This window comes from Electrophorus electricus, chromosome 8 (assembly GCF_013358815.1).
Source record: "Electrophorus electricus isolate fEleEle1 chromosome 8, fEleEle1.pri, whole genome shotgun sequence".
NCBI lineage: Eukaryota > Metazoa > Chordata > Actinopteri > Gymnotiformes > Gymnotidae > Electrophorus > Electrophorus electricus.
The window spans coordinates 13,437,808-13,451,152 of NC_049542.1; the positions used below are offsets into that span (position 1 = coordinate 13,437,808).

General features: G+C 38.1%; 1 protein-coding gene across 1 annotated transcript; it reads right to left on the minus strand.

The window, feature by feature from the left end:
- Nucleotides 1-1,833: 1,833 nt before the first annotated feature.
- On the minus strand, nt 1,834-10,349 carry gpnmb (glycoprotein (transmembrane) nmb). The gene is made up of 12 exons (XM_027030113.2): nt 10,242-10,349; nt 7,048-7,179; nt 6,792-6,932; nt 6,365-6,538; nt 6,113-6,274; nt 5,254-5,571; nt 4,948-5,004; nt 4,659-4,853; nt 4,265-4,370; nt 3,840-4,060; nt 3,450-3,534; nt 1,834-2,413 (listed from the first exon to the last, which is right to left on the minus strand). The coding sequence occupies exons 1-12, from the start codon at nt 10,309-10,311 to the stop codon at nt 2,263-2,265; spliced, it is 1,812 nt and encodes a 603-aa protein (XP_026885914.2). The 5' UTR covers nt 10,312-10,349; the 3' UTR covers nt 1,834-2,262.
- Nucleotides 10,350-13,345: the final 2,996 nt, after the last annotated feature.

Below are 13,345 nucleotides of genomic sequence, written 5' to 3' on the forward strand. Positions count from 1 at the left end.
ACTAGCGATATTTTGGCTGGTACGTTTCCTGCATACTTTTCGTTAGCATAGAGGGAGGGACAGAGGCTAGCATTGGAGGTCAGGGATGAGTGTTTGTCCTACTGAAACCTCTGTGATGTGCCTTCACCCTCAATGCTGTCATGGTCCAGCCCTTTGTGCAGTGTGGATCTTTGTTTTTCCCTAGATGGTGCACTTCAGGTTGTGGAGGGTCCCCCCCCCCCCTTAATCATTACTGTTTTTTTGGGCTGGACTCTATCACACCGCAAATTATAATACGTTATAATAATAATGGATGCATTTGTATAACCAGCAGTAGCATAGAAATGGGTATTTGTCATTCAAGAAAAAAGCTAAAATCTTTCACAAGAAAAATGAAGAAAATCAAATGAAAAACAATATTCCTTTTGGTGTTCATGCAGAATGTAAATATGATTGTGGTAAGAGTGTGTTCATGCTTCCACACTAGTAAGAATGTCTACCTCAGCTGAGTAAAGGGGGGTGTGGTGGTAGAGCGCTGCCTCCCTCTGCAATCCTAGTGTGCACAGCTGTACCTCCAATCCCGAGCGCTTGGTTTCTGCATCGGGTCTGTGCATGGCGCCTTGCGCTGAAGGGAGCCGCACAAGTGATTTTTGTTTTTGGTTTTTTCCCCTCTGCCATTTTTGATCTACCTCTTGCACGTTTAAATTAGAGGAGTATTGCTGTTTGTTAGAATTTTGCCTCAGAACTCAGCTACTTTCCATACAGAAGAAAATAAGATATAAAAAAAAAAAAAAATCATGTATGCGTTGATTTGAAAAAGTGAGGGGTTTTTGTTTTGTTTTTTTCCCTAAGGTTTTTGTTTTGCCTGCATTGTCCTCTGATGGCTGATTAAAAATCTCAACTTTATTGCTTTTTTTTCTTGCGTTTTGGTGGTTTGTGGCTTCTGTGTTTTTCATGCATAGATATATGGAAAGATGGCTATTAGGAATCTGATTAATTTTTTTTTCCCAGGCCTGCCTTCTTTCTGATTTATGAACTATGAATTAGAATGATAAGTAATTTTTTCCCTCCCTGACTATTTTTCTAAAAGGATGATTTTGTTTGTTTGTTTTTTTGACTGTGATCTGACCCAGTATCTTGGCTGTTGTGTGGTGAGTCATGTTGCAGTGGGAATGTGATGTAGAATTTCAGGAAAGTGATCTGATTTCAGCATGAAGCACAACAACCCCTCCGACCGTGTTGGTGTGTCTTTCTCCAACCCCTCTGCTTGTCACATGCCCCTGGAAAAAATGAATTAAATTGTCAAGTTGGCTCCTAGAAACCATTTTTTGACTTTTTATTTACTAACTTTAATATCCTTAATGCTATCTTAATTATATTTGTATACTGTATTAAAGATTTGCAATATTAAAATGTGGCTTAGTTATTTTTGGTTTGTACAACATGAAAACAAAATCTTGCAAATATGTACAATGGGTCTACACATGAAAATGCCCACTTCTGTACTGTCAGTGAGACAGAAATTGAGACAGTGAGACATGTTCAGTTCTAGCCCTCATGGGTTGAGAATAAAATGGTGTTGAGAATATCTTAACCATGCCATTCTGATCTGTAGTTTTTGTCATTTGTGAAATAAATATAAGGATTCTGTTTTAATATAGGATCTCTGGAAATGTAAGTTATTCAGTTGGACAGATGCTTAAATACGTTTTTTTATTATTAGTGAAATATGCTCACCTTACAACCAAATTGCATGTCAGCTTGAGTGATTTCAAATCCTGTCTATCAAAAATGATATCCACATACTTAAGAGTAAGCACTAGTGTACATGTTTTATTAGGATAATTTCTCTGTGTCTTGGTCACATTTAAATTTATAATTGAAACTAGATTGCGGGAGACCTTTATAAAATAACATGCATACAAAAAGTTTCCAAAATTGTTTTGGCCATTTTCACTTGGAGGTTAATATATTTAGAACTGTTAATTACATTAAATCAAGAAAAAAGCTTGGTAGGAAATGTTTAGACGAATATAGAGCCCTTCAAAACATGACAAAGATCTGCTGAAAGCAATATTGTAACCTTCATTGCTTCAGACTAGCATTCATATTACAGTTTAAAAGTTAAATCTACCTCTAGTTTTGGGGAAAGTTTTGCTTTGAAAATACTGCATTTACATATTTCCAAATTATTGATAGTGCGTTTTGCTGTTTTGAGAATGCTAGAATACATGTAGAAAACTTCAAGAATCCACAAAGTGGTCTTCAGGTAATATATTAAGTTCACAAGTGTCTGTTAGTCAACAGATGGCTTTGTTCCTCATTGACTGGGAACAGCAGCACCCTGAGCCTACTCAGGGGACTCCTGACCAGGTCGTCTCCATTGGTGTCTTCCAGCCTAGGGCGCCTTGCCAGACGATAAACCTTGTAGCGTCTGTGAGGGCAGCAGAAGGGGAGCCAAGGAGAAAAATGCAATTACACCTGCAAACATTTTCAGCCCCAGCAGATTTATACCAGGAAACACTGGGGATTGAAGTCCTACGCTATACTGAGTTTGAAATGGCTAAAAATAAACATGGGATCTCTTCTACATTTCTGTTACAATAAAAGCATGATGGTTAGACTTGGTCAGAGCATCTCCAAAATGGCAGGTATTGTGGGGTGTTCCCAATATGCAGTAGTTAATACCTATCAAAAGTAGTTATAATACCCATTATGTAGTGGTTGATACCTATGAAAAGTGGTCCAACCAATGAACCAGTAACAGGGTTACAAATGAGCATTGGTGTATGAATGGTGTCAGAACTCAAAGTGCACTGCACCTTATTGAGCGCAGGGCTGCAAGCTAGTCAGAGTGTCCATGTTGACCTTGCCCACTGACCAAAGCCTTTACAATGGGCACAATTGCATAAGAACTGCATGATGGAGCAATGGAAGGAGGTGGCCTTGTTTTACATCCTGTGGCCTAATGTGTGTATATGTGTCACTTTCCTGGAGAAGACATGTTACCAGGGTACACTATGGGAATAAGGCAAGCCAACAGCGATGGGCAATATTCTGCTGGAAACCTGGATGTTACTTTTACATGTGCCACCTGCCTAAAGATTTCTTCAGACCTAGTACACTCCTTTATGGTAACGGTATTCCCTAAGGATAGTGGACTCTTTCAGCAGGATAATGTGCCCTGCCACACTTCAAAAGTTCTTCAGAAATGGTTTGAGGAACATGACAAAGAGTTAAAGTGTTGATTTGTCTTCCATATTCAGAAAATCTCAATCTGATAGCGCTTCTCTGGGCTGTAATGGAAAAAACAAGTCTGATCCATAGAGGCCCTACCTCAACTTTCAGGACTTAAAGATCTGCTGCTAATGTCTTGGTGCAAGATGCCACTTTTGGTGGCAAGAAAGAGAGCTAACACTATTTAGGCATGTGGTTTTAATGGTATGGCTGTTTCTGCACTTAGTACGTACTTGTATACAAAGAATGTGATGAAGGCAAAGATGACAAGTAGCACAGCACCACAAGCCAGCATTGTCATAGCCAGTCTAGTTGAACCTAATGCAGAGATGAGATTATTTGAGAGTGCAGGTTTACCACAAAACAAGCCTAAATTTCTGTCTGAAAATTTCTGTTCCTTATTCCTCTCACTTCAGATCAGTGAAGATCAGTGAAGTGCTTCATCTAACCTAAGACGGATTAATGTAGCTAGATTCATGTTTCTGAACAGAATGAATAAGAGAATGTTTTGTATCAGTTGAACCGAATGACCTTCATTGCCTCTAGCCTCTATAACATTTTTCAGTTGACCATAATTAAAACTGGACTAAAGCCAAGGAGCTGGTCTAAATCCCTTGACTTACCATTGCCAGAGATGTTGCCAATAGTTACAGTAGTGGTAGTGAATGCCAATCCACCAGGCAACCCCAAAGTGATGTTGACACAGTAGGTTCCTGGCTCATGGAACGTGCATTTCAGGCTAACGTGGCAACCTTCATCAGGTGAATTCACATCATCACACATGATGCTCATCACCTGGCGACAGGTAGAGTCAGCCATAGTGGTACATACTGAAGAAAGGAGACTGGCCCAGGTAGATAGGAACAGCTATGTTATTATAGTCAGGGAGAGGAGGTTCAATTATACACAAACTTCTAAATATGGCAATTTATCCTGTCAAGAGTTTAAAGTGAATACTGTAGTGAAGAACTCTTTTTGCAAGCATTAGACATCAGCAAACATTTATATTATTTGTCTTTGATCATTTTAGTAAGTGTGGGCTTCCTACCTGTCTAAACATGTAACTACAATGTTCACAGTAGCGTTCGTCACCTTCACAGCAGACACTTCCACAATTTGATTTGGCAGCATGTGGTGAAAAGAAGAAGGGGCTTCTATGACAACATGCAACAGAACACCACAGAGAAATACATAATCACAAATAGAAGTTATACTCCCTCACCTAAATATGAATATTTAGTTTTTAGTTATTCTTAAACTGTTTCAGGGATTTCAGCACAAGGGTGTTGCACAAAGGTGTTGCCTGCACCCCAAAAGTAACCCAAAGAAAACAATGAAAAAGCTGTACCATGCTGAAACTGCAACAACATTTAGTTACTGCACAGCACCATGGGAACAGTAAACAATGTCATGCAAGTGTGGGCTTGTGTTAAGATATTTACCAATTATGACAATCTGGTCTTCAAAGGTTCCATACATGTCGCAGAAACACTCAGATTCTGTGATGTGTATGTGTTGCACCATGTTGGAGGAGCCGACCCCTGAGTCAGTGGTCATAGTCCCATTCAGAGTCATGTTAGTAGTCATCTCTGGATATGTAGGGGAGAGCTCAGTAGAGGGAGATGGAGAGGTGATAACTATAAGGTGAAAGGGAAAAACATCCCTGTTAAACACTTGATATTTCAAGTTTTTCACATTGATGAATAAACATGTGCATGAGGTGCACCTCACCCTCAGTGGTCTCTTCTTTGGGACTGGCTAAAGGAGTACTTAGTGGGGGTGTGGTCACTGTTTTGACAAAGGAAGTGCATTCTTTTATCACTTGCCCCAGATGGTCTATATGAAATTATTTTGGACACCATGTACAATCAAACTGATATGGCCAGGGATGTGGATTTATCACTTCCCCACCATACTGGCATGGGGAATTGTACAGGTGCATGCAAGTGTATGTGTATGCATGTGCATGTGCATGTGTATGCATCTCTGTGTGTGTGCATGTGTGTGTGCATGTGCATTTGTGAATGTCTTCTTTACCTGTATACGGTAGACTAAAATGTGTGGGTGGAGGAGTTGGTGGAGGACATTTGGTGCGGAAAGCTGCCTTCACGATCAGCTTCACTGTGATGTTGCCAAGTGTCCCATAGGCATGGGTTGCTATGTTACTATGTGTGACCAGCTGGTTTCCATCCCCAAAAGTCCAAATAAAATCAACTGTGTCTGCTGTCCTCAGGTAGCTGCTGGGATCGTGAATCTGAACTTTAAAGATGATGTCATATCCCTTTATAAAAACATTTTTCTCAGTGATGTTCTCTGCTTCCTTCTGGGAAATATTCACAAACAATGGGATGTGATCTGTGTGTGAACAGAAATAATGCATTGTTTAGTTTTCATGAGGGGATTTAAGTTTGAATCTAAGCTACCCCATGTGACTTCAGTGGCTGGGGCACATAACTGATGCTCTGCTAGATTTGAAACAGGATGGCTGTGATGAGAAGAAAGAAATTAACATTTTTAGGAACATAGGTCCAGATTAATCAGAATCAATGCCACACCAGCTTGTAGTAGGAAACAAGTACCAGTTTACATTTATGCAATTTAGTTGACACTTTTATCCAAAATTATTACTGAATACAATTGGACACAAAGGGCCTTGCTCATGGGCTCAATAGTGGCAGTGGTGGGGCTTGAACTGACAATTTTCTGAGTACTACTGAAGGACCTTAACCACTGATATACCACTCAATTGTTAATGAATGTAGAAAAGACAAAACAGGTCTAAAGTCTTCATCATCTCTGTTCTCATTTCTTTATGTGGGTGAGCCCCAGAATGCATTGCTCTGTAATTGTGTTTGTCTTACTTTGAGAGTGTGGCTGTGTGCTTGGACACACCCACCTGTGATGATGAACACTGTGCTGTCAGTGGAGAAGGGGAAATACTTTCTCCATTCACTCTTGTGGTACACCATAACCTCCATCACCCCAGCTCCAAATGCCCAGTTAGTGGTGCTGAGTGTCAGACTAGAGGAAGAGCCATCACATGTCTCAAAATATTGACCTGAGAAACAAGTGGACAGAACGAAGCACAGATGATGTTATATTGTGCAGACAGACCATAAGGGCAACACATCTCTATCTGTGTGCTTACCCATAGTGTGCCATACATAGACATAATCTCTGCGCCTCCAGTCACTGTGCTGGGGAAATGGCTTTCCATCAGGGAATACATTGCAGCGCTTCAAATCTGTACACCTTCCAAACCCATAATCATCCAGCCAGGACATCCAGTTATACACGTATCCAGAAAGCAACTGCCCATCTGCTGATCTCACAAAAGAAAGATGCAATTACATTTAGGACTTGAAGAATTAACTACCCTTTTTAGTATATCTAACAAATTCCTCTCATTTAAAGTTTGCATTTAGCACCTGAACTATGATCTAACCAAATCAGCAAACAAAACTTAGTTTTAACATTTAAATACAACTGTAATGAGCAATACACTAGATGAAAGCAGGTTCTAAATATAAATATAAATGTTTGTTATGTAAGAAGCTCCCAAGGTCTCCACTTACCGTTTACACAGTACTCGTCATACACAAGGTTGCCACTGGAGTCCTTTTTTTGGCACCTAGGAAATTCTAGCTTGGCTGTAAACGTCAAGCACGAGCCATTCATTGCGGGGCTGTTGCTCGTGAGGCGCACGTGAGGCTTACCTGAGAGAAGAGGTAAAGCGAGAAGCTTCATATACGCAAACCTATGGAGGTAGTGTGCTTGGAAATATGCTCAATGAATCTAGATTTCGTAGTTCTGAATTTCTATAAAACGTACCGTATCTATGCTTGGTCTCTTGTTTGAACGGGGGATACAGCAATTCGTCCCACGGATTGGTGTCCTGGTCCCACCCGGAAATCAGGAATGGAAAAGGATCCTTTTGCTTGTGACGAAACATATCTCCAAATGCTGCATGTTTTTACAAAGAGAGTGATGAGTGCAATGATAGCATATGGAAGGCAAAGCTTTTAAGCTTTAATAGTCAAATGGTAACCTGTTACATAATACCACCAACAAGATTTTAAGATTTAATAGTTTTATTACACTACTGGGATGGGTTTCCCAAACGTGTCGTAAACTTTGTTTTGATATTCCTTGGAATGTCCTATGTTTGTATCTAAAAATAATTTTTAGATATATATCTACAGTTGTGTTAAAAAAAATAGCAGTCCAACATCACTAACTAGATCAGTCACTGTTTTTGGTAGAAATTATATTTCTACATGGCAAAAAATGTACTAGTAGGTTGTGGTAGAGTAATAAAAAACCAACAGACCCAGCAGTCATGACATGTATGCTACTGATTCTGTGCAACTGAATAATTAACTAAAATGGGCATGTTCAAAATAAAACCAGTGTGAAGTTCAATTAGTGTCAAACAGGTGGCCCCTATTATAGGACAAAAGCAGTAGATGTTGTGCATACTGGTTATAGTGCATTTCTCTCTAAAAAACTGAGTAAAACGGGCCGTTACAGACATTGTTCCGAAGAACAGTGTACTTTGATTAAAAAGTTTATTGGAGAGGGGAAAACATATAAAGAAATGCAGAAAATAATAGGCTGCTCAGCTAAAATGATCTCAAATGCTTTAAAATGGCAACCAAAACCAGAAAGACGTGGATGAAAAACGGTAAACTCCCATTCGAATGGATTGAAGAATAGAGACTCAGCTCCAGGGAGATCAAAGGTCGAAAGTTACCTGTGAGTAGTGTAACAATTAGAAGATGCCTATATGAAGCCAAGCTATCAGCAAGAAGCCCCCGCAAAGTCTCATTGCTGCAAAAACGACATGTGCTGAAGAGTTTACAATTTGACAAAGAACACATCGACTGACCTAAAGAGAAATGGTGCAACATTTTGGGGACTGATGAAAGCAAGATTGTTCATTTTGGGTCTAGGGGCAGCAGACAGTTTGTCAGATGACCCACAAATACTGAATTCAAGCCACAGTACACTGTGAAGACAGTGTGGCACAAGCATCATAAAACGCAGGTGTTTCTCATACTATGATGTCAGGCTTATTTATTGCAGACCAGGGATCATGGATCAGTTTGAATGCATCATAATACTTGAAGAGATCATGCTGAATCGTGCCGAAGACAAAATGCCCTTCAAATGGGTGTTTCAACAAGACAATCACCCAAAACACACCAGTAACCGTGCAATATCTTGGTTCCAAATGAAGAAGTGTGGTGTGGTCAGCCCAATCGCCGCACCTTAGGACAATAGAAAACTTGTGGGATGACATCAAAAATGCTTGGCAAAACCAAGAAATGCAGAGGAATTGTGGAATGTGGTCCAGTTGTCCTGGGCTTGGAATACCTGCTCACAGGGGCCAGAAGTTGGTCCATGCAACAAAGATGTGAAGCAGTTCTCAGAAACAGTGGTTATACAACTAAATATTAGTTTAGTGATTCACAGGACAGCTCAATAACTAAGCATTTTTCAGTTTATACAGTAAACGTGTGAGTTTGTAAAGAGAAATGCAGACACTGCTATTTTTGAACAGCCTAATATTCCCTTTTCTTCACTTTCTGTAAAGTAATAACACATTTAATGAATTTTAATTTGTGTTTTGATTTTGAATAGAATGTGTAGTGTTCTCGGTGCATTTGTGTGTATGAAAATAAAAACTATTACTACTTTTCATTACTAGGGGTAGAGTTTAAAATAATTGTGTACCTTTGGAATGGCCGGTAATTGGGTTGCTGTTAAAAACTGGGTGAAACAGGAGGGGAGCACCTCAGGCCATTCCTGATGTGTGTGTGACACTACTACAGGCTGCTCTCTGACTGACTGACTGGCTTTTTGGCACTTCACAAGCAATTTTTTAGTGAACCATGGTTTAATACAACCAAGATGAAAGGGAAAAGATTGTATTTATTGTTTTTATATAGAGATGTTATAACCTATCTTAGCCGATACATGTATAGCTTATGCGCTTCTTAAGAAAAAAAATCATCTTGTTGTCCAGTTGTCCAGATAATTTTCAGTGCTTAATTTTAACGGTATACATTAATTATGTTCATTCGTTAAATAACCCAATATAAGTGTCTTCACGCTTGTGACGGAGTCACAGATAATTTGTTAGTCGGATGTTTTATGATCTTTTATGTTATATTAACGTTTACGGTTTTCTGAAAACAAGAGCAACAATTACTGTTGTAGCTCCATCGTAAAGTAGCTTGTTAATCACAAGAGAGACCAGACCCATAACATGTCTAATCCTAAATAACCATTTATTCTTGGAACTGCAAGGCACTGAAATTTTAGGCTTAACGCTCCTGGAAACAGCCCTCGAGGGTCACCGGCAAACATTTTTCTTTTCTGAAATATAAAGCGTATTAGGGTTTATGAAATACGCTATATACGTTTAACTTATTATTATTATTATTATTATTATTATTATTATTATTATTATTATTATTATTATTATTATTATTGGGATACCAAAACCTACACAGATGTTAATTTAAAGAAAATAATGAAAGACTGTGTTAAATAAAGCCGTATACGTCGATGTGAAACAAGAACAATATATTGGGATATATTGGTCGCTCTCTAAAATATTTTGAACTAGATTAATTAAAAATCAAATGCTGAAAAAAAGCATCATTATTCGTAACATGAGATGTAATTTTGGAACACACCAGCACAGTATTTTCACATAACATTGAAATTTCTGAGCCTTACAAACCCTATTTGAATATAATACGACACAGATAGTCGTAAATAATCAATTATTTCACAGTATTACCCTTTTAGGCTAACCTGACATTAGTGTTGATTATTAAAATAATTACGTTTCAGTGTTTCTTTAGTTGGTTTATAAACGTACAGCCCATTCCTTCCTGCTGTGGTGTCCCGGTACATGTACCTGTGTGCCGTCAATGTAAGATTTTTTTTTTAGCTATCGTAGAGGTTTATTCTGTATGCATTATTTTAAAAACACCTAAATTAATTATACTTACTTTTCTTGCAGTCCACCCTGGCAACTAAAATTGCACAAACCAGCACAAAAATACCTTCCAAACGCACCATATTGTCTAAAAAATATAACACAAAAGAAAAAAGGTGCGACAAATTATTTGCCCTCAACGTCTAACGTCCTCGGTGCCACGACTATAAAGTAAATATCCCTTCAGTAAGATTCATGCCAGAACCATAATTTAATAATGAAATGTTTTGCACACGTCCATGTGACGTTTCTATAACAAGATGCGTCTGACTCCCAATTAGAGTCAACGGGCTCGCGCAGTCCCGCGCGACTCATAAGGGCTGACTCACCCCTTCCCTATTTGACCCGTTTAGCTTGTAGTATTAATTAACATATTTGCGTGTTTTCTTTGCATTACACAAGGAAATTGTATTTCCAATACAGCATGCTGCCTTGTTTTTCTATTTGGTAATAATCTTGAAACATATGTTCTTTAATGAACAAAACTGTAATATTTTGCCTCTTTGAAAAACGGGGTGCTTTAAATAGGCATACTCAAATATAAGGCGAAAACGAAAATATATTTCAACTAAGGTTGAAAAACAAAAGGGTATTAATTTCACCAGTCATTTAATACCGGGCTATTTTAATCCACCAATTAAATAGTTTAAGCTATAGACTACAAATTACTCAAACCTTCGCTCAAATATATATACAGAACAAGGATTTGCAATGTCATTCCTGGTGTTAAATGTTATTGGGCAAATCGATCACCTGAATATCATGAGATGGAAGAACTCTTTTAACTGGTGATCTGGACTACGTGGATAATTTCTGGTCACAAATCACCAGAATATAACAAAACTTTAGAGTGGCATAGGATAGTAATTTGTGTGATTGTTTATTTTGAAAAAAAAAAAGTCTAATATTAGCTAGCTAACAACAAAACAACCCTTTAAAAATTTGTAACAAGAAAAATGTTCTGTAAAGTAACATCAGCAGCAACAGCAGTAATAACAGACTATTTCGGCTACAGAATAACGGTCAAAACAATGCCTCTGTTATTGCTACTTTTCCCCAGCGTCTGATTTATTGTGGAAGTGTTCTGACCTCACTGATTCACTGTTTCATCTCGTTTATGAGAAAACTCTAGCTCATTCAGTATAATCATGCTCAAGAATTTCAAATTCTCCTTAAATTTCCCAAAGTCATAGTTATATAGTTCACTAAATGCAGCCTATTTTATTTTATTTTCAAATTCCTTCTTGTATCTTAGTGCCCCTCACTTTTCTCACCAAGCGCGGTGATTTTGGGAGCTACAGGGTAATGTTAGCAACCAGCGTCGTAACCAGGATCAGAATTATAGTGGTGCTTACTGTAGAAATGCAAATTACTTCACATAAAGTAATAAAACACGTGTAGGCCTGGTACTGCGTTCTGATTTCCTTGATGTTTTTCAATACTTCGTTGTTTCCTGGTGTTCACTATAATAACGATAACCTACATTCAATTATTTAAACCACTCTTCCTCCAACTTTTAAACTTGGAACACTGTGTATCAATAAACTGTGATTGTTTTTACAAAAACGACTTTGGCTCAAGTTAGTCTGATTTCATTTAGGAAATTATTCGTTAATTACTTATTTAACTTTAGTTATTAATTTAAGCTATTTATTTACTAAAATAGTATAGCTGAAAGCAAAAACGGAACCTTATACATGAAATATATAGCTTCGAAATGGATAACTTGTAAATATTCTTATTTTAGTTTATACCAACAAGCTTATACCAGTGTTATTTATTTCTGAGTCTCTATGTCTCTCTGTTTCTCTGCGCATTGTCGTCAGGTCTAAAAAAACAACCTTAAAAACAATCATTTTGAAATGTAAGGGGTTGCTAAAGCTTGTTAATTAATAGGATTATCAACACAAACCACACATTTATGTTTAAGGGAATTAACGCCACGTTAAGATGACTGAATACGCTGTTTCTTCTTGAGAAACTAAGTCTAACACACAAATCCATCATCAGCTCTGAGGTCAGCTGAGAACCACTCGTGTCTGTTGACTGAGCAGTCTTGCGCAGCAAGCTTTTATGCAACGTAGGCTACACTCCGTCAAAACATTAGCCCATCAGAACAGCGCTGTTACAACTTTCAAGGAAAAAAAAAATCGGAAAATACCGAGGACCAGACCTCGGTGTTTTCATTGTTAGTTACTACTCTGTGTGCAGCGTAACTCGTCTTTACTGATTCGGAGGTAATATGACCGAAGAAGACAACAATCATGCCCATTTTATTCGCCATAAAAACACGAATGCGGAGGCACGCGTTAACTCATTGAAACCTAGCTGGGAATGTCTAATTTATTATATACTTTATTCCAGGAAAATATTATCTGTAGCCTAAAGCAGCAGCGCTTTCAGCAATTTCTAAGCAGTTCGAAGGGATGGATGGGAATAAACTCAAAATGTCCCATTAGTAAAAGGAACTTCGATTTTTTCCTCCACTCAAAAATCTTTGCTCGAAGTCTACGCAACATAGGCTACAAAAGGAAACATGTCTGTCCCCAGTGACACATACGTGTAACTTAATCTTTGTGTCCCGAGGAGACTGATGTGGCTAAGAAATGTCACTTTACCTGAATTATTTAAAATTATTAATTGGGCGAAGGAACTACATTTTTCTTTCAAAATACAAACAAAAGCGAGTGATGTAAAATCACACATGACAGAACATAAAATACAAAAATGAAACATGAGAAGAAAAAAAAATCCATGTACTTGGTGTAGCATAGGTGACTAAAGTATGTATAGAAATAATGTTTATTCCGGCACACTGAGCAGCAACCACTAAGAGATTTAATTGTCCCCATCTATAGAGCTGGACACAAACCTGCGGAGCTGACTATAAGCAGGGCCGCTCATTAAGTACATGGTGAGAAGTGGGACATTCTGAGTACTTATTCCAGCTATCACAAGACGACTTACATCACCGTGCAAAAGTCAGACACCAACATGTCAAGTCAAAACAGTCACTAGCCACTTTTCAACATGTGGAAAAAAACAGGAACATTTTTATACACAATTGCACAAAAGCTTCCACACTAGGTATTACAATAAATCTATGCGTATATGACA

What these genes read in the sequence shown, in the direction of transcription:
- gpnmb (XM_027030113.2), bottom strand. Translation starts at nt 10,311, where the DNA reads ATGGTGCGTTTGGAAGGTATTTTTGTGCTGGTTTGTGCAATTTTAGTT. An exon ending in TGACGAGTACTGTGTAAACG is followed by an intron (nt 6,539 to 6,791) that starts GTAAGTGGAGAC and finishes TTGTGAGATCAG; the next exon opens with CAGATGGGCAGTTGCTTTCT. An exon ending in CAAAGAAGAGACCACTGAGG is followed by an intron (nt 4,854 to 4,947) that starts GTGAGGTGCACC and finishes TTCACCTTATAG; the next exon opens with TTATCACCTCTCCATCTCCC.